The 21,961-nt window shown below is 36.0% G+C and overlaps 1 protein-coding gene across 3 annotated transcripts; it reads right to left on the bottom strand.

Annotated features, from left to right (window-relative positions):
* Positions 1–10,889: 10,889 nt before the first annotated feature.
* LOC125240034 (putative zinc finger protein 840) lies at positions 10,890–20,871 on the bottom strand. Of its 3 annotated transcripts, XM_048147858.1 has the most exons (4): positions 20,260–20,871; positions 19,549–19,713; positions 17,176–17,707; positions 10,890–11,072 (listed from the first exon to the last, which is right to left on the bottom strand). In XM_048147858.1, exons 1-3 carry the CDS (start codon positions 20,795–20,797, stop codon positions 17,271–17,273), a joined length of 1,140 nt encoding a protein of 379 aa, XP_048003815.1. In that variant the 5' UTR covers positions 20,798–20,871; the 3' UTR covers positions 10,890–11,072; positions 17,176–17,270. The 3 variants fall into 3 exon arrangements, with proteins under 3 accessions (XP_048003815.1, XP_048003817.1, XP_048003816.1); XM_048147860.1 differs by lacking the exon at positions 17,176–17,707 and having other exon boundaries at positions 10,890–11,612; XM_048147859.1 differs by lacking the exons at positions 17,176–17,707; positions 19,549–19,713 and adding an exon at positions 13,180–13,344 and having other exon boundaries at positions 10,890–11,612.
* Positions 20,872–21,961: the final 1,090 nt, after the last annotated feature.

Here is a 21,961-nt window from a genome sequence, read left to right as displayed (position 1 = left end):
GAGAGAGCGAATGGAAACGTCGACAACATGTTGCTGATCGAACGAATGTGTCACGTGGTTTGTTTGATAAGTTTTGAAGTTCGATTGTTTCCCGCTAAAATATTCTCATTTCTAATATTTATATTTACAGGTTGCATTTTATTGCTGCAAAAGAAGTGGGATGTATCAGGGAAACAGACGCTGTTTTCTCCCAAATGAAAAAAGGTAAGACATTGCTTAAATCGATAAAAAAATAGTAAATATAATAATATTTAAAAAAAAACTATTGTTTGCTTTGAACCTGCAATATTTATAGACATATATTCATAGTGGACACGTACATATAAACGGTCCATGCATAAAACTAATTATTTATATGGAAATATTAAGAGGGGGTAGAGCAGGGAGAATTTTCAGAATCTGTCAAATTACCCCATTACACACACAAACACCCTTCACTCACACTACCTCAATTTACTGTGAAAGGTCAGTGACCCTTAATTTTTTTCAAGAGTGTTATTTTGAGTTTGTAGTCAACTACTGACCTCCTTTGAGAAATTAAAACTGTAAAAAAGGTAGCATACAAGAAGACAGAGAAAAAATACGCATCATCTAGCTTTCCTTCTCTGTTCATGTCTCATGTGACTTAAATTTACCTTAATATGTAGATAACGTTCCTTATTCAATTGATTGTTTATCTAGGTGTATTTCAAATTACTTTGCACTTCATTTTGCGTTACTTTTCTATACTTAGATAAAAAATCGTCAGCCTGCCTATCCCCGCAAACATTATTCAAAGACGTGTGTGAAGGGCTAAAGGCCGATACCTCCAGGCAGACAATTATGGTCGCGTGATAAATGATAAAACATCAGCCCTATCACACTATTTGTAAGTGCGATAGGGACGGCCGATGTTATACCATTTATCGCGCGACCATGATTGCCCTGCCGGTCTTCGGAGGCCTGTGCTGTGCATTACGTATATGCGGGGTGTATTAAAGACTAACAGATAGGTACTTTATTCTTTTTGGTCGTTAGGTTTTTTATCAATTTATCATTTATTTTGATACAAAAATAAAGTATGTGTATAAAATAAAAACTTAATGAATAGAGTACAGCTAGCAGCAGTCATGTCAGAGACACAAAGAAAGACAGGGAATATCGACGCATATCTTATCTTATCCAATACTGTCATCGGCATCTGCATCAGACTCTTGATCTTACCCAATTTCCGAGTCCCTTCTCTTAATTTCAGTTCCTTGAGTTGAAAATGTTGAAACTCATACTTAGTATTAAATAAACCACAAATACATATAAAAATCACAATATAATTTTAAATTATGGCTTAGGCCCTGTACCAGTTGCAGTCGCCACGTCTGTAAAGCCCCTTGTAGTTTCTTTTAAATGGCTAAATACCTAGATGTCATGTCATACACATCTGTGATGTAACTGAAAATTAAAAAACATCGCTCAGAGATAAGGTTCAAATTAGCATGACAAAAAATACAGTGCAGTCAAAATACCATCAAAATAAGAAAAAGCATATGTCAATGTCAATATCACTGCCGTATGCCGTATTTCAGGCCATAAGGGCTGTTTTCTCAAATATGAAAAAATCTCAAAAGCAGAACTTTAAAATAGTATTTTATGCAACAGGCGTTTAAGGAGATCAAAAAAGACGAGTGTCGTGGGTAACAATTTGAGGCGAAGCCGAAAATTGTTATTAAGACGCCACGAGTATTTTTTGACTCAGTTAAACACCGTTGCATACAATACTTTTTCTACGACCATGCACTTAGTTTTTAATAGGTTTCTTGAATAACTTTCGTGAAATTCACACTGTTTTCTGTATTTTGACGCAAAGGTTTGCACTGTCAGCTCAGCTGCCCAAAGCCTTCCCGCGCACGCGCGCCGTATCGTTATAAGGCGTTGCCATGGTTACAGAGCCAAACAATGCGTTTTCAGTTTTTTCGTTACTGCGCGCATGCGCGGAAAGCCGGCGGACACTGGCTTTGGGGAATAGACTTTTATGAAGGGTTTTAAAGATCTATGCACGACCCTGTAAATGACGAATAATAGTTCGGGAGTAGAAAAAAGACTTTCTAGGAAAATTATTTTGAACTTGATAGGTAGAACAATTTTTAAAAGTTGTACAAAAAAAATCTGAACTAAGTTTGTAACTATATGAAAAGCATTTTTTATCTTAGATTGCATATTTTATATGCATATTATCGTAACGATTTTTCTTTCAAATAATAAGTAACGAATAAGAGAATTATTAGAATAGGTTGACGGTGTCTACCGTAAACTGGGGTTACATTGACCAATTTGGGAATTTAAACGTAACGTAACTAAGGAAGAAAAAAAATGGGACCATCAACTTTTTCAGTCTTTTCCTGCTAAAAATCTAAAAAGGTAACAAAATAAGTGATATCAGGATTATTGTTTTCTGTCACGATGCCTGCACGTATGAAATGTTTCTTTTTAACCCAGTGGTTGACTGGTAGAGAATGCCTTAAGGCATTATGTCCACCATTTGTACTTATTTTTTTTATGTGCAATAAGGAATAAATAAATAAATAAATAAATAAAATAATTAAAACCGAAATAAATTACACATATGAAAGAAAAAGTGACCAATATTTTCAATAGATTATGATTTAACTTGTGTTTATTAGAAATAAAATAATGTACGCAGAAAAAAAACGATGTGATCAAACATAAACCGACATTGGGGTTACTTTGATACACTATATATTTTTTTTAATGATAATCGAATGTAATCCCTTACAAAAGTATTTTATGTCAAGAAAAGATAAAAAAAATGGTTCGCAGTCAAATATTACAACTCTTTAACGCTATTTTGGGGTTACTTTGATCAAGAATAAAAATTAACATCTTCGAAAAACCAACTTTATTTGCAATTATTTCAATATTTATCACAAGAAGCGATCAAATTATCAGCCTCAACAAGTACCGTGACAAAATCAGACAATAATTAACTATGTGTCATTATGGTCAATGTTACCCCATGCAAGTGATCAAAGACACCCCACAGAGTAAATCATTAGTAGTAAATACCTAGTTTGACTTTATGATACAAAATTCAATACAATGGTATAGCTAAACACATTTCTGGCAACCTAATATTCACTGTGAACCTTTTACTTTAATACCCACTACGTTAGTTTAGAAGTTTATTTAAACATGAAAAATAGCAACAAACTATGCTTATATTTTGACACGTTATCCGCACTGCCCACGACCATACTTACTTATTCACCGCGTCAGAGCACCATCTAACTATAAAGGTTGGTTAAGGGTTATCATAATATGTGTAGATTTCATTACCGACCACTCATAACATATTAAATCCTTATTTTTTGGTAAAATAAATATAATATGCTCGTGACAGGTCATATTTTGTTCGCAATCCGAAAGAGTCAACCCTTTTCCCTATTCACCCCTTCCCGACCCTATTCACTCCAACGTTAGGGTGAGCAAAAATTACTAAATAAAACGACATATTTTCAAAGACAAACCGAAGTTCACACTGCCGGAAGATTTTTTGTGTAAAAAATTAGCATGGCACATATAAAAAAACTGCTATCGACGTTCAAAAGTCGGTTTTGGCCCTATTCACCATAAATTACGTTAGTTATACCCGTTCCGACCCCATGAACCCAAAATCTTCAGAAAACGATGTACTATGTAGCCCAATTTTATTTGGTATTTTGGAGGTAACTAGTAAAAATAATTTAGTTTTACAATTGTGCGAAAATAGATTCTCATTTGGTCGGTTTTTTTTAACCTGGCCTGGTGGCCTAGTGGTAATAACGTTAGCTGCGTAAGCTGAAGACCCGGGTTCGATTCCCGGATTCGTGGGCCTTGTCGTTTTTTCTTTCGTGAATGATATCTATTTCAATATATGTATGTATGTATGTGAACACTTTATTGTACATAAGACAAGTTAGGACATAAAAATACAGTATAGTTATGATGTACAAAGGCGAACTTATCCCTATAAGGGATCTCTTCCAACCTTTGAGCGAATTGAAAATTTATTATTTATATGAACTTGAAAAAGAACAAATCAAAAATGATTCAATAAAATAATTTTATTTCTTCCCTAGTTGTATAGTTTCATACTTATGATTTTTATTTTAAATTAATCCGTCTATATTATAGCAACCATGGGTGATTTTTGCGGACTTAAGTAGAAACGTGGAAGTAGACAGAAGTGTGATTAACATTTCTAAGTGTTAATTTCTTGTATCTAGTCTATTAACTACGAAGCAATACATTGACGTATAAATTGCGTCCATATACAGAGAGGTCATTCATAAAAATACCACTTTAGGTAAGTTATTATATTTTATACAATGTGACAAGCATTGACCACACATCCCAATTCACCCCTCTTCCGACCCTAATCAGCCCCTTCGTAAACCTATTCACCCCCTTTGCGACCCGATTCCCCCATTCCTGATCCCATTCACCCCTCAGGCCGCGGATATTTATTCATCCCGTAAAATTCCCCAACACAGTTGCATCGCTTTCTTCATGAAAACCATTATAAAAATGAAAATATGTCTTATGATTTTCTGTTATTCATAAACTTTAGAAGTGTATACACATTCATAAATTAACTTTTTAACAAAAAATAAAACCACCTTAAAAAAAAGCGTGTTACAAAACACGGAGAAACTAAAAAGCCAAAAATAATAAACCTTCGAATTCAGATTTCTTATCGGATTGCAATAATCTAAACATCCAAATTATAAACAAATCAATTATTTTTGTAGTCGGTACCAGACCTGTTCGTCGTCTTGCTATTACCTGTTTGCCCCACCCAACCATACGCAGGCTGGCCCCGACTCCAAAAATAATTGATTTGTTTATAATTTGGATGTTTAGATTATTGCAATCCGATAAGAAATCTGAATTCGAAGGTTTATTATTTTTGGCTTTTTAGTTTCTCCGTGTTTTGTAACACGCTTTTTTTGAAGGCGGTTTTATTTTTTGTTAAAAAGTTAATTTATTTGTTGATTTTTAGTGGTTCCTAGTGATATTATATGTATCAGTCCGAATATATGTACAGTAGTGAAAGAATTATCCTTTAACTCCTAACCATTGAGGAGTTGACCTTCCATCATCAGCTCAGCCACATAAAATTATTACCTTTAGGCGTAAATACTGGCGTACCTTTGAAAAATACACTAAAAACATTACATGTGCCTATAACATTTGAAGAGTTCCCTCGATTTCTCCAAGATCCCATCATCAGACCCCGACTTGGTGCCAATGGGACCATCTCGGGGTTATACCCGTTCGATCAAAAAAAAAATTTTTGAAAATCGGTTCACGATTTTCGGAGATATCGAGTAACATACATACAAAAAAAAAATCAGTCGAATTGAGAACCTCCTACTTTTTTGAAGTCGGTTAAAAAGGATAATGAACGATTAAAATGAGTAAAAATCCAATAAATTTTAACGTCAACTTTGACAGACATGAAACTGTAAATAAAAATGTGTGGCTTGCACATTTTCACTGTAATTTTAAATATGTAACACTTTTTTTTTAGTAACATATTGTGTATAATACTTTTCACTCAACAGATAACTGTTATTGGCCTAAGACTATGTAAAAATACCTATGTAAGTTGAATATTTACGGCTGTTGTCCTAAATACCAATAATAATAATAATTACATTTAATTAAACTTTCTAAAGGGCCTCTGCGCTGTTGGCTTCGGCCCCACGTATGCCTTACAAAAGTCCGGGACCCCATGGTCCCGAGATATGTAAAGAACAAACATAATGATATAAATTTTACTTACTTTTATATTCATATTATAAACAGCCTAGCCTAAGAAAGAAAATAAATACTGAGAATAATAAAAAAACATAATATATTATTTTCCTACTTTGATTGCGGAAAATAGAAGGAATATGTCAAGAAATATAATAACATTATATACCCCCGGAATCCTTTTCACCCCAAATTACGGTATTTATTTGGTCATTATGTAAAATGTCGGAAACTACGGAACCCTACACTGACGCGCTCTTGGTCGATTTTTCTTCTTAATGCTATGTAAAAGATAATAAAAAATTACACCTCCCAATTTATAATAAGTTTTTTTTTGCAAAAAAAAATATTTATTGCTCTCCGAGGACTCCGAGACATTTTTAAAAACCCCTGACTCAATGGGGATACGACGTTTCATAACAGAGTTCCTATGATCACCTTTCTGCTCCATCATCAGATTAGCTCCATGATACCATAATATTGCATTGTCACTTGATTTACATATGTGTGCAAAATTTCAGCTCAATTGGAAACCGGAAAGTGGGTCAAATTTAGCTTCTACGTTTTGACTCAAACTAACATACCTACTAACAAGGCAAGTTGAATAAAAGCTTGTATAAAGGCTTCTGATACTAGATTTTCAATAAGTTTACTTGTCATAATTTAAGAACAGATGAGACAGACATATCCAATGACACAAGTCTATACCGTTTTCGTGAACTGTCAAATCACCTCATACAATTTACGGCTGTAAGGCAACCAGATAGGGTTTATTATTGCACTTTAATTACATATTAATGATTTCTAGCCCGTAAGATATATATTTGCTTTAACAATGGATAGATATTTATGCGGGTGAAAGTGTAATTTAGGTTTTTATAAAGAATCAAATATTTTTAAGCGACCCGATCAGATATGTATGCGGATAAGGACTCTCCCACATCCCACATCTACCGTCTTGCGATCGTAGCGTCGGGCCAACTGTATGGCTAAGCCGCGCTGACGCGGCGTCTTTTTTTTTCCATACAGTTGGCCCGACGCTATACGCTCGCGAGACGCTAGAAAGAGAGACGATGTTTTTGCCGGTCACGGAGCATCACAAATTTTTGCCGGGAGCATGTCGTCATATACTTATGGCCCACTATAGAAAATCAGATATTTTTGCACGGCTGTTCATAGTCATTTATGCTGGTCACCAGCTGGTGTTCCATGAATATTTGGTTTAGTTGAGTGGAGACGTGCCATTCAAAACAAGCGCTTTGTAAACAACGATGTATTTAGGTGATTTATAATTATTATTGTTTTCAACTTACGGTTACGTGTTCGCGGTATGCACAAAGTAAATCTTTAATGAAATTGAGTCATTTTTTTTATATACACAATTAAATTTGAACCAGAAGCACTATACCTATACCCGCTCGCATTCCCCTTTTTTCTATTCTAAGTAAGAATCGATTAATACGTATCTGAATATGTATGAATAAATTAAATTGTAATTGTTTACATACAACCTGTGAAGTTTGGTTGACAAAATTTGACGTAGGTACTGTCATATATATTTTTAAAATGACGTACTGTTAATACCAGCGTAATGAAAATGTATTCCAATGAGTAAAACAAAACATGAAACTTTTTTCAATTTAACCGAACTAGAATGAAATCATTTATACTCATTCGGTTGTGTTCGTTATTTTCTTTAATAATGTGATATATTTTTATTTATTTGTTATGCACAAGCCATGCACCTTTAAATTTTAAATGAGATTGGATCTCCACCTGACATATTTGATTTACCCTATTTATTTTGAGCACAGTTTTACACTGGTATGGTTTTTCGTGTACGTACACTATTTTCTGTCAAAATATTTGTCAAATTTAATTGTCAACGCGGAGCGACCGGCGACACGTCTGCCTCCGATGAGCCGCTCACGGCATCTAATCGAAAGGAGAATTCTGACAGCAATGGCGAATGTATGGAAATTTTACGATAGTTTAAATTTAAGGTAAAATTTCTTTGTTGCCTTTGAGAGGAAAAATATAAAAAACCTCAAAACTTCTAGTCCATTTATCTGGCTTTAAGAATCACTTAATGTTATAACTAAAGTATTGAATTTTTTTAACAAAGTTTACTAAACGGCGACATACGTTTTTCTCATTTTAGGTCAACTTTGCATGGGTTTATTTATTATACCTTTAATAATTAGAGATTCTGAATAGTCAAAAGTTGTAGACACACTCTTTAAGATAATAACTCCATTTATTTTATTTCATTTAATTTAGAAATGTGAGCAGCATTTGTTAAACGCCGAATGCACTTTTCGAGGATTTCGTACGACCCCCTCTTAACGAGAAAATTATCCCATAGTAGGTACCTTATTTTGGTAAAAAACTTAATTTTAAAAAAAATATTACAAAAATGGCTGTTTTAACAAGTTTTGGTAAATAAATTGATAAATGTAGTTTTAAAAGGAATAAAAAATGTATTGTACAGAAAAACGACTTTTTTTCTTCTAAAAAAATCAAACACCTATTTCAATTAAACCTATATTTGTATTATAAGTATAAATAATTAATACTCTTCAAGGATATTTATTATTTAATGCGAGAAATGAGAAAAAGTTGAATATGTTTTTCAAAATAATTCTATACATATTAAATTTATATTATTTTGTTTCATTTAAATTTATTTACTAAAACATTAAAAGCAATACTCCTATTTAAAACATAATTTCATTATTAAACAAATAAACAAATTGGTACATAACTAAAAAAATTGTGTATTTTGATCACAATTTTTTTAAAGTAAAGTAAGGTTGAAGATTTAATTCATTTCTTACTTAAATATATTTATTAAAAATAAAAAAAAACACCTAGATATTTTTTTTAATAGTTTTTGGCAATAGTAATTTTCCCACGCATCACGTACAATATTAATACAATTTCCAATTATAAATTATAATCATCGATTTAAACTTCTCTAGATACACGTCACACAAATTCGGCACTAGGCAATGCCTGTGACTTGCAATGTAGTAAAAACTACCTAGACGTTATTTCTTATACAAAGTTCAATTGACAACAGACATTTTTTCATCGCGATTTTATTCAAATATTTTTAAAAAATCTAATTATAAAATTTCGTTTGCGCTGCAACAATCTAAACGCCATAACTGTTTTAAAAAATCCTATTAGATAGAAAATTTCTTAAGGAACAAAACGTTTGGTATAACATTTTTCGAGATGTTGCGTATTTTAAGCGAAAAAAAATGAGTTTTTACTGTACGATATTTTTATTGATATTATCTCAAACAAAAAAATATATAAGGTACGGCGGGACAATTTGGACTGGGGGACAATTGCAACTGAACTGATTAATATCTCCACGTTTTGCAATGTTTGCATTATTAAATAGAGTCAACTGAGGTATATATATATATATATATATATATATATATATATATATATACATATATAATATATATATATGTGTGTGTGTGTGTGTAGGTATGTATATATATAACATATGTGTGTGTGTGCGTGTAGTGAGTGTATGTGTAGCGATTATGTGAAGGTAAACAGTTGAGGGATTGTATGTGGTGTGTGTGAGGGTGCACTTGGAGAATATGAATTAAGTAGCTATTAAAACAAAGAAGAATTGAACGATGACAAATATTCCTTTTTCAACGTATATGTACTAGATTAAATAATAGAACATTTTCAAGCACAATTTGCTGCGGACACATTCTAAGCCGTGATGGTGCATCTAGGTAGTTTAGATCGATGATTATAATGTACTAGATTAAATAACAGAATTAAAATTTAACAATTTAATTCGCTTTAATAAATGATAGAATTATCTATGTATTGTAAATATCACCAAAGACCAATATGGGGGAGGGAGGGGTCTAAAATAAGCCAAAAACGTTGACGTGATTAATGGACGGCCTCTATTTTTTTTTCAATTGAACAAAAAGCGATATAGCAATAGCATATAGCGGGTGTTCTCTGTTAATGAACCTAACGACGGGTCCAATTTAGCGTGAAAACAAAAAAAAACAGTGTTCTTTTTTTTAATAAACTTGTATTTTTATGTATGTTACCTTGACATAGGGAACAAATCAAATTATTTCATTAAATATTTTTTGCTTTGTTTTTTTAGTAGTAACATTAAATACTATACATATTTAAATTATAAACTGAAATAGATATTCCTGGCTTCGCCACCAGTGTGCTTGGTCGCTTTTTCTTTAGTGTATGGTATCTATTTCAGTTTATAATGTTAAGGGGCTGACAACATATTTTTAAATTAAAGGAAAAATGGAAAAATTCACACCTCCGGCAGGACTCGAACCTGCGACCTCTGGCCTTGCCGGGGCCATCTCGCTTCCAATTGCGCCATGGAGGCCTGCTGGATGTGTGCGAATTTATCTATGCCTTCCCTTAATTCTCAACCGCCTTAGGGCGACGTTATAGCAAACATTTGACGACCGGCCTGGCTCAGTCGGTAGTGACCCTGCCTGCTAAGCCGCGGTCCTGGGTTCGAATCCCGGTAAGGGCATTTGTGTGATGAGCACAGATATTTGTTCCTAAGTCATGGATGTTATCTATGTATATAAGTATATATTTATCTGTTTAAGTGTAACCGGCCGGATCCGACCTTCACCACTGGTGGTGCTCGTCATTTTTTCTTTAATATATGACATCTTATTTCGATTTTTAGTTGTTTGTCAGTTTAATCTTAATGTTTATCATAAGTCATAACAAATTGAACTCGTACCTACCTAATTACAACCTTGTCATTTTGAATGTTGGGTTTAAATTTGCTTACTGCGATTACCTGTCTAATTTGAAGTTTACTGTGCTTTAACGTGTTTTACAAAGCTTTAAAGTGTTTTACAGTGACATCTTAGCTGTTTCTTGGTAAACCTTATGTCGTTGCAGTAACGTACACAAATAAATAGTTTTATGGTTTATGATGGAAGTTAGCAATTATTTTATTGAGTGTAGAGCTAAAAGTCAAGTAGAGCTGTACAGAAAATTCAAAATTCAATTTAAAAAAAAGTAACCATCAAATTAAATAATGAATACTCTAGATGAGTTTAAAAAAATAAAAAAATCAGTTGGGGTGTCTGAGGTTTTGAGTGTTACCGGAAACACGTTGTATATATCGTTGTCCGAGTACCCACAATACAAGCCTTCTTGTTCTTACCGTGGGGCTGGTACTCTGTGTAAGAATGTCCTATTTTTTTTTTCGTACTTTTCGTACCTAGCCGCCCTCTTTTAGTGGCATCGCGCTCTCACTCCCATTACGAATAGACAGCGTACGCTAGCGTCAAGGTCATTGGGTGTTGTCAGCGTCTTAACTTGTTTATTATGTAATTTTCTTCATCTTTTTTTTATAAGCGTATATCCAGAATTATGTGACCTTCGATGGTAAAGAAAATGTCGACTATTATTACTAGAATAATCACACTGGTCGCACATAAAACCTTTTTTACCATTCACGCCATGTATCAATACATGTCTTTTGAAATTATTCTTATAATTAGTAAAGTATGGGCAGACTGAGCATTCAAAAAGGTATGAGCCATTGTGTTTCATAAGATGTGCACCTACGTCAGATTGTGACGAAGATATGTAATCACAGTATGGACACATGTATTGAGGAGTATCGCCATGTGTATTTTCATGATTTAATAGTTTCTTTTTATTTTTGAACAAGTCACTGCAATGGCGGCACTTGTATGGTTTTTTGTCTTTTCGAATGATTTTCTTTGTAAATTTGCCTGGATGCGCAGTTTTGGGATGTTGGGGTTGTCCTGAAATCATATTGTATAAATTAATGTTTAATTACATTTTTAATGTTTATTACCAAAGAGGATAAGTATACGGCGTGTGTATTCCATACGAGAGAATATAACAAATATTCAAGCAGTCCCGCTTGAATATTTGTTTATTAAAAAAAAACATGTTTGCATGACCTTGCAGTATAACCAATGCGTCACGAAACTTAGATAACAAAAACAAAGAGAGAAAAAAAAAGAGAGAACAAGAAAAAGAAAATTAATCAATTAATTTGGGCGATGACGTCACAGCGCGACTCCGTTGCGTCGGTTGCATCGGTGTTGGATTCGGCAGGTTGCCCCGGAACCATGCGCGGATCCAGGGAGGGGTCATGGGGGTCATGACCCCCCCCTGGAGCCTAGGTTGGCCATACAAATAGACCACGTGACCCCCCCCTCTGGGGCCTGGGCCTTTACCACGTGACCCCCCCCTGGGCACGAAGCTGGATCCGCGCTTGCCCGGAACCGCCGAAAAACCACACCTTTCTTATATAACATCTTAATAACGATTAGTATCGGACCTAAAGACTGCAAATTTGTATCCTTTCTTATATAACATCTTAATAACGATTAGTATCGGACCTAAAGAGCCTAACTACATGGTTTTTTTTTAATTGATGAGTTTTTTTTTCAGACATAATAATTCATCACATAATGTGTACCTACCTAAACGTCATTATGACATGACGTTTATGTCATGTAAAATTAAGTTGGACGGCATGCATTGCTGCTTGGTCAGATTTTAAAACATGATTACTCCTAATTAATAACACTTTTAAACACAATGATTATCCTATACGGTTCGTATGGGATATATTATTCGCCCGTATGGAATCCACGAAACGCGCTGGCTCTGTCGTATACGCATATAGAGATAATATCTACTAGCGTTTCGTTTCAAACTAAAATGTATAATCAGTGTGTATAATAGTGCGTAGACTGCCATCTCTCGAATACATCTCTAACCCATATTCTTAACTTCTCTCGATATGTGTCTGATAATGCGGGTTATTTGTATAGGCATATAGTTAAGTGACATCTAGCGACAATCACGCGTCAATCGCTAGTCAAATAGCGTGAATTATCGGTACCACAACTGGATACTAGATGACTCATTTGCCAAAAAATTTATATTAGAACAGCTGTTTACAACTTATATTACAAGCAGAAGGAATTGAAAACAATACTGATTAATACTACTGTAATATTAGCTAAAAATTGGTTAGCATTAGACTTTTCGTTCGTCGCGACATCTATTGACAAGTAGCGGAACTGATAATTTGCGTTGCTCAGATCTTAGAGCATTAGCTTTAATTCTGATTCCGAAGAGGCGAAAGGACAATGTCGTCGGCGAAACGAAGGTTTGTTAATATTCTGTCGCCGTCATCGCCGATGACTATGCTTCTAGCCTCCCAGGATATAAATAGGTGGTGCAAAAAAAAAATGAGTGTATGATTCTTAGTATGAAGATTGTAAATCGTATATAAAACATTCAACACACACACACACATTGCTAAAAGTAATAAAAGAAACTGCAACTTACTTTCAATTATAATACAAGTAGAACTATCATCTGTAAAGTCTTCATAGTTCAGGAATAACGTTCCAAACTTGTATGTGTTCCGTCCAATGCTGCATGAACGGCTCTTCATGTCTACTCGCATCCGCTCCAGTCTAACTGAACAGTTCAGGTTAGATGTCAACCCACCTGTAAGATAAAATGGTTAAATTGAATTATAAAATAAATAAATAAAATTTGGGACACCTTACACAGATCAACTTAGCCCCAAACTAAACAAAGCTTGTACTATGGGTGCTAAGCGACGATATACATACTTAGATAGATAAATACTTCCATACTAATATTATAAATGGGAAAGTGTGTGTCTGTTTGTTTGTCCGTCTTTCACGGTAAAATGGAGCAACATATTGACACGATTTTTTAAGTGAAGATAGTTGAAGGCATGGGAACAAATATCTGTGCTCATCACACAAATAAATGCCCTTACAGGTATTCGAACCCAGGACCATGGCTTAGCAGGCAGTGTCACTACCAACTGAGCCAGACTTGTCGTCAAAATATTTTAAAGACAGCACAGGGAAAACATTTGTGCTCACCCGCACACTGAGCTGATTGAGGGTCAACAGGCTGCTCAGCCTAATTTGAACTTTGTCAAGTCTAGGAGCACACCAAAGGGCTTGCTCTCTCTCAAAAAGTCTAGATCCGGTGCTGCTTTGCCATATCCATACTAATATTATAAATGGGAAAGTGTGTGTGTCTGTTTGTTTGTCCATCTTTCACAGCAAAATGGAGCGACGAATTAACGTGATTTTTTAAGTGGAGATAGTTGAAGGGATGGAGAGTGACACAAACCTCCGACATTTAAACACAAACCTAATTTTAAAGTCACTTTGGGCTGCTGGAACTCCTCAGGACCGAGCACAAGCTCTTCCTCAACCTTATGGTTGTTGAACAGGCTCAAAACATCCGGTTTTTCACACTCCTCTCTGTCACAGTCCTCTCCTTTCAAAACAGTGTCACCAAATCCACCCAGGATGCTTTTAGCGTGTTTCTTAACCTTCTGGTTACCATCGCAGCTCCACAATGCTTCATTATCCTCCTCAATCTCTTCTGTTTTCACAATAATGCCGCTATCCCCTGGTTTTAAGTTCGTAAGTTCCTCCTTGGCCACATGATTATTATACAGGTCCATTGAAGGCTCATAATCACTCTCGCTTCTCTCTGCTTTCACAACATTGCCAATGTGTAAAGTCTGATCCTCTGAGAATCCTTTGATATCACAAGAGGCTTCAGAATCTCTCTTTATCTTTATTACATCTTCAATCGGCCCTGGAGGTTCAAGATCCAGGTCCCATAATGGTTCATCCTTCACTCGTACGCAAACTGAACTCTCTAGAGGGCTTGACATCGCCAACAGTGATCTAACACTGAATATAGTATACGCCAATGATACAGTAAATTTTAAAATTATTTTTAATCGTAAAATCACAGCGATTAATATTATAAACATCTAAACATATATCTAAACATAATCTAGCTGTCAAGTCAAGTGTCAAAACAAACAAAACGTCATGAAATCATCATGAAATATTGTACAATGAATGTTGGTCGTGCAACGACGTGATAGAACATGTCTCGAACGCTCCCAACCTTACCATAAAGCTAGGAACATACTACGCGGACGTCGTCGTAAATCGACCGCGACCGCGACCGAACAGTGTGCACGGAACAAAACATCCAGCGAGCCAGATTTCGAACGGACGTCCATGCGCTCAAGGCCACGTCCACGTCCGTCGACAGATAGTTTGCACGGTTATGTGTATTTCCATTGTCCAGATTCCCGTCCGCGGTCGATTCACGACGGACGTCCGCGTAGTGTGTTCCTAGCTTAAAGCCAGGAACATACTACGCGGACGTCCGTCGTAAATCGACCGCGACCGCGACCGATCAGTGTGCACGGTCAAGCTAGGAACATACTACGCGGACGTCCGTCGTAAATCGACCGCGACCGCGACCGATCAGTGTGCACGGAACAAAACATCCAGCGAGCCAGATTTCGATCGGACGTCCATGCGCTCAAGGCCACGTCCACGTCCGTCGACCGATAGTTTGCACGGTTATGTGTAATTTCATTGTCCAGATTCCCATCCGCGGTCGATTTACGACGGACGTCCGAGTAGTATTTTCCTAGCTTCACAAAACATCCAGCGAGCCAGATTTCGATCGGTCGTCCATGCGCTCAAGGCCACGTCCACGTCCGTCGACCGATAGTTTGCACGGTTAAAGCTAGGAACATACTACGCGGACGTCCGTCGTAAATCGACCGCGACCGCGACCGATCAGTGTGCACGGAACAAAACATCCAGCGAGCCAGATTTCGATCGGACGTCCATGTGCTCAAGGCCACGTCCACGTCCGTCGACCGATAGTTTGCACGGTTATGTGTATTTCCATTGTCCAGATCCCCGTCCGCGGTCGATTTACGACAGACGTCCGCGTAGTATGTTCCTAGCTTAACAGACGAACGGCCATAGAGGCTAGAACGATCAGTCGATGAGAACAATAAGGCTTCCCACAGACAGTCTTAAAAATTCATAATCTTAAAAAAAACTTGTATGCAATCTGACAGTTCAAACTGACACTGACAAGACACTGACAGATTTGAACTGTCAGATTGCATACAAGTTTTTTTTAAGATTATGAATTTTTAAGACTGTCTGTGGGAAGACTGTTAATGAGCCTAACGACGGGTCCAATTTAACGGGAAAACAAAAAAAAACAGTGTTCTTTTTTAATAAACTTGTATTTTTATTGAACTCAGTTTGACTAATGTTAACTTGACTTAGGGAACAAATCAAATTATTTTATACAACGTGTTACACCATGCACTGAAAACCAGAAAACAGTTTGTTCAGAATCAAGAGTAGAATCGATTACGCTATATTTTAATGCAGGTTATTTTTTGTATTTATTTTTCATTTTTTGCGTGCCCGATCTAAAAGTTACAAAAGCAAAAGTTACTACTGTATATCTGATAGAGGATTGCATACTTGGTAATGTTTTAATACTGGCTGTTCTTTTTATTAAAGATTGAATTTTTAAAAGTTCGCTCTTCTGGCTCAGTGATAAGGTTCAATTTACCATGGCAAAAATACGACAGGTCAGTCCCTGTTACTACAAAGCGAATGTCACTACCGTATTTCAGGCAATAAGGGCTGTTTTTCTTACAATTTGTAACAAACTATCGCCTTATCGACTTTTGTTCTAAACCCAGTTTGTATGACTGACAATTGATAAGATACCTAAAGCCTTATGCCTTTGCAATAAGGATTACGAATTGCCAGTAATCTGTTTGGACCACGATGATACACTAACACGGCACGCATACGTAATCAACGAACGTAGAGTTACTAATCAACTAGACTTACGAAAATAAAAGAAACAGCAATATCTTTGGAAATAATAGGCCGATTTAAGAATAAATTCGCTAGACTAACTCTAAATAATAAAAATCTGTTGGGGTGTCTGAGGTTTTCAGTAGTTGGTGTAACACGTTGTATATTTTTTTTAATTTTTTTTTTAGTAGTAACACTACTATACCTATATAAATTATAAACTGAAATAGATATTGCTGGCTTCGCCACAAGTAGGCTTGATCGCTTTTTCTTTAGTGTATGGTATCTATCCCGTTTATAAAGTTAAGGGACTGACAACACCTAATTGCGCAAAATTGATGTTACTTGGGCAGTTTTTGAGACAAACTATTAGTTTTAGTAAAACAAGTAAATTATATATTATTGTTCATCATATTTCTACGAACATAGGCGTACTCGATACACGATTTAATGAAATCGGCTCGATAGAAAAAAATTGCATGATTGGTCTCGAGTTCGTCATTAAACGGTTTTATGTCATTCAATTATTCACTTAGTTGCCTATAATTAAAATTACAATAACAGAAATATACATATCTAAAACACTAATGAAACATATTGCACAAATATTGCACCTTTCTATTTTAGTGACGTCGCGATCTCACTTACTCCCATACGCATAGACAGTGTACGCTAGCGCCAAGGTCATTGGGTATTGTCAGCATCTTAACTTGTTTATTATGTTTTCTTCTTCTTTTTTTTTCTAAGCGTATATCCAGAATTATGTGACCTTCGATGGTAAAGAAACTGTCGACTACTTTTACTAGAATAATCGCACTGGTCGCACATAAAATCTCTTTTATCATGTATCAATACATGACTTTGGAAATTAGTATTATATTTAGTAAAGTACGGGCAGACTGAGCATTCATAAACGTATGAGCAATTGTGTTTCATTACATGTAGACCTATGTCAGATTGTGACGAAGATATGTAACCACAGTATGGACACATGTAGTGAGGACTCTCGCCATGTGTGTTTTCATGATTCATTAGTTTCTTTTTAGTTTTGAACAAGTCACTGCAATGGCGACACTTGTATGGTTTTTTGTCTTTTCGGGTGATTTTCTTTGTAGATTTTCTTGGATGCGCAGTTTTGGGATGTTGTGGTTGTCCTGAAATTATATTGTAAATTAATACTGTTTGATTACAGTCAGCATATTTGTACTTACAGTTTATTACCAAAGAAGATCAAGTAAATAAAAAAAAAAGTTATTAGCCAAATGTCAATATTCGCGCCCATATACGATTATTGTAGGCTTAATCCACAGATGTCATATATAATTACCATAGATCAAGCAAACGTATCTAAGTACTTAGCGTGTCAAATGAACTCAGTAAAATCCACTGAGTTCTCTGTCTTTAATCGCAGCTTGCTTTCGAGCGTCAATTTTTGTGTTGAAGTCAACAAAACATTAAAAATGCCTCGTTACGTGATATTTAATTGAAACAACACAAAAATTATGAACAATTAAGGGCCTGAGACATATTTAAAATCACAGGCAAGTAACAACTTCAATACAAAACCTGACACGCTCGGCCGCCATACAAATAAATGAACTTGTTTCTTCAATGTATATCTGATTCTGTGGCTTTATCTGTCTCTACAGAGTTGTATTATGTGTTTAATAAATCTTTTATATACCGGTTTAGCTGCAGTGTTTACATTTGCAGGGTTTTTGTCTAGAGTGTCTTAACTTGTCTTTATATTACTTGTGTGACAGACAACAGGCAAATTTGTAACGATTGGTACTATTTTGTATCTTTCGATGCATTTTTACTCTTTTTATTGAGAGTAGTGTTACTTTTGTAAGGTTTTGCTGTACTACATACATAATAATGGATATTAGTACAATGTCTCTTTAAAGCAAGAGTAAATAGGTATCTCCTAGGTAAGCGTGCTCCACCGTAGACCGCATCATCACTCACCATCAGGTGTGATCATGGTCAAACGTCTACCTATTCATACTAAAAAAAATGTTTACAAGCACTAGTGTAAGTACGATAAGCGTAAGTTTCTTGCCACTATGGTTGTGTTCTTAATCTAAATATATAAAAGAAGAAACTGACTGACACTTTAACTGACTGACATATCATCGCACAGCCGAAACCGCTGGTCCTAGAGATTCGAAATTTGGCACGTAGGTCCCTTATAAGGTGTAGAGGAGCACTAAGAAAGGATTTTTCAAAATCACCTCCTGAGGGGGTGAAATGGGGCCGGGCGAAGCCGCGGGAAAAAGCTAGTCATTTTTAATAAAAAACATAAGTTGCATAAATGTTGTGATGAAAGAAAACTTTACTATTATAAGTACAGATCAATATGTGACAATAAAAAAACCGGCCAAGTATGGGCTGCGCACAAAGGGTTATCAAAAAAATGTCCCTATCTCAAAAACACTTTATGTCGGCGGAATAAGGTCTCGGTACATATTTTTTAGCGGATAAAAATCGATACGTATTTTTGCGACTTTGACTGATACTCAAAAACCGTTCACTTTAAGGTTTTTTAGAAAATGCTAGTAATTTTTAATAAAAAAACATAGGTCGGATAAATGTTGTGATGAAATAAAATATGTATAAGCAACAACAATTTAATACGGGACTGATAATAGTGACAATGCCCATACAAAAAAGCATACCCCTGAAATGTATGGGCCTTTTAGGCATAAAACTAGATGGCGCTGTTTCGCAGCCTGGAAGTGTTTTTCCAAAATATTTTTGTTTGTTTTTATTTTTTATAAGAACAAATGACTTATGTCTTTATTTTGATATCATGATATCACGTCAATACACATTTTGAAAAAAATAATAATTTGTAGGCATCATCAGTGTAGTTAAGATAGTATTAAATAGGTGGCGCTAAAAAATTGAGGTACAATTCTTAGTATGAAGATTGTAAAACCTATATAAATCATATGCTATAATAAGATAAACTAATAAAAAAAATGCAACTTACTTTCAATTTTAATACGAGTAGAACTATCGTCTATCAAGTCTTCATAGTTCAGGAATAACTGTCCAAACTTGTACGTGTTTCGTCCAATGCTGCATGTACGACTCTTCATGTCTACTTGCATCTGCTCCAGTCTAACTGAACAGTTCAGGTTAGATGTCAACCCACCTGTAAGATAAAATGGTTAAATTGAATAAACTAAATAAATATTGGGGACACCTTACACAGATCAACTTAGCCCTAAACTAAGCAAAGCTTGTACTATGGGTGCTAAGCGACGATATACATACTTAGATAGATAAATACATCCATACTAATATTATAAATGGGAAAGTGTGTGTCTGTTTGTTTGTCCATCTTTCATGGTAAAATGGAGCAACATATTGACGCGATTTTTTAAGTGAAGATAGTTGAAGGGATGGGAACAAATATCTGTGCTCATCACACAAATAAATGCCCTTACCAGCATTCGAACTCAGGACCATGGCTTAGCAGGCAGTGTCACTACCAACTGAGCCAGACTGGTCGTCTAAATATTTTAAAGACAGCACAGGGAAAACATTTGTGCTCACTCGCACACTGAGCTGATTGAGGGTCAACAGGCTGCTGAGCCTAATTTAAACTTAGTCAAGTCTAGGAGCACACCAAAGGGCTTGCTCTCTCTCAAAGTCTAGATCCGGTGCTGCTTTGCCATATGAGTTAATAAACACAAACCTCGACATTTTAAAGTCACTTTGGGCTGCTGGAACTCCTCAGGACCGAGAACAAGGTCTTCCTTAACCTTATGGTTGTTGAACAGGCTCAAAACATCCGGTTTCTCACACTCCTCTCTGTCACAGTCCTCTACTTTTACAACAGTGTCACCAAATCCACCCAGGATGCTTTTAGCGTGTTTCTTAACCTTCTGGTTACCATCGCAGCTCCACAATGCTTCATTATCCTCCTCAATCTCTTCTGTTTTCACAATAATGCCGCTATCCCCTGGTTTTAAGTGCGTAAGTTTGTCCTTGGCCTCATGATTATTGTACAGGTCCATTGATGGCTCATAATCACTCTCGCTTCTCTCTGCTTTCACAACATTGCCAATGTGTAAAATCTGATCCTCAGAGAATCCTTTGATATCACAAGAGGCTTCAGAATCTCTCTTTATCTTTATTACATCTTCAATCGGCCCTGGAGGTTCAAGATTCAGGTCCCATAATGGTTCATCCTTCACTCGCGCGCAAACTGAACTCGCTAGAGGGTCTGACATCGCCAACAGTGATCTAACACTGAATATAGTATACGCCAATGATACAGTAAATTTTAAAATTGTTTTAATCGTAAAATCACAGCGACGAATATACATCTAAACATCTATCTGTCAATCTATCAAGTGTCAAAACAAACAAAACGTCATGAAATACAATTAATAATGATAGTGTAACGTCGTGATAGAACATGTCTCGAACGCTCCTAACCATAACAGACGGACGGCCATAGTCTTGTGTTTTGTGCACGATTTAGGCTTCCCACAGACAGTCTTAAAAATTCATAATCTTAAAAAAAACTTGTATGCAATCTGACAGTTCAAACTGACACTGACAAGACACTGACAGATTTGAACTGTCAAATTGCATACAAGTTTTTTTTAAGATTATGAATTTTTAAGACTGTCTGTGGGAAGCCTTAGACTCTCCGGAGCATGAAAAGTAACACTAATGAAACTAGTGCAAGTGAATGATGACGTTCTTCGATAAGCGTCCTCCACATTCGCTCGCGTATCTAGTTATACCTTCCTGCGCGGCACCATGTAGCGAACGAGAGTGTGGATTCGAGAGTTTCGATACCCGGGGCCAGAAATAATCCACAGTCGCCCCTTCCCATCACACACACGCTTACAAAACCTTCACATGTTTATATTAGTGGCGGTTTCAAATAAAGTCCAACGGATTTTAGTGGAATTAAAAATTGATAACAACCATGCGCGGATCCAGGGGGGGCTCATGGGGGTCATGACCCCCCCCTGGAGCCTAAGTTGGCCATAAAAATAGACCACGTGACCACCCCTAGGGCCCCCGGCCTCTACCACGTGACCCCCCCCTGGGCACGAAGCTGGATCCGCGCTTGATAACAACCGGTTTAGTGGTTGTGGGTAGTAATTTTTGTCCTCACTAGTTCGGAAACACGTGTTTTGTCCTTTAATACCAGCGGGTAAAAACGCATTTTATCCACTAGTGGGTAAAGTAATTTGACCTTGAATAAAGTCAAATTAACTGCTGTAAAATTGATAAAGTAGGTGAATCTAGTAATAAAGATGATTTACCACCTCTGGAAACAGTGAGTCTTCGCTCGTGGTTCAACTTCATTCTAGAATCCTTCGCTCGTGGTTCACTTGAATCGTTTTTCAATTCCACACTCGGCGTTAAAATACAAC

The sequence above is a fragment of the Leguminivora glycinivorella genome, chromosome 26, assembly GCF_023078275.1.
Source record: "Leguminivora glycinivorella isolate SPB_JAAS2020 chromosome 26, LegGlyc_1.1, whole genome shotgun sequence".
Lineage (NCBI taxonomy): Eukaryota > Metazoa > Arthropoda > Insecta > Lepidoptera > Tortricidae > Leguminivora > Leguminivora glycinivorella.
This window is presented reverse-complemented; position numbering and strand designations above follow the sequence as displayed.

Bases quoted from the DNA above. Each gene is read 5' to 3' on its own strand.
- LOC125240034 (XM_048147858.1), bottom strand. From the start codon at position 20,797: ATGTCAGACCCTCTAGCGAGTTCAGTTTGCGCGCGAGTGAAGGATGAA. The intron at 19,714-20,259 runs GTTTGTGTTTAT...TTTATCTTACAG, and splicing joins AGTGACTTTAAAATGTCGAG to GTGGGTTGACATCTAACCTG. The intron at 17,708-19,548 runs GTAAGTTGCATT...ATATAATTTCAG, and splicing joins TACTCGTATTAAAATTGAAA to GACAACCACAACATCCCAAA.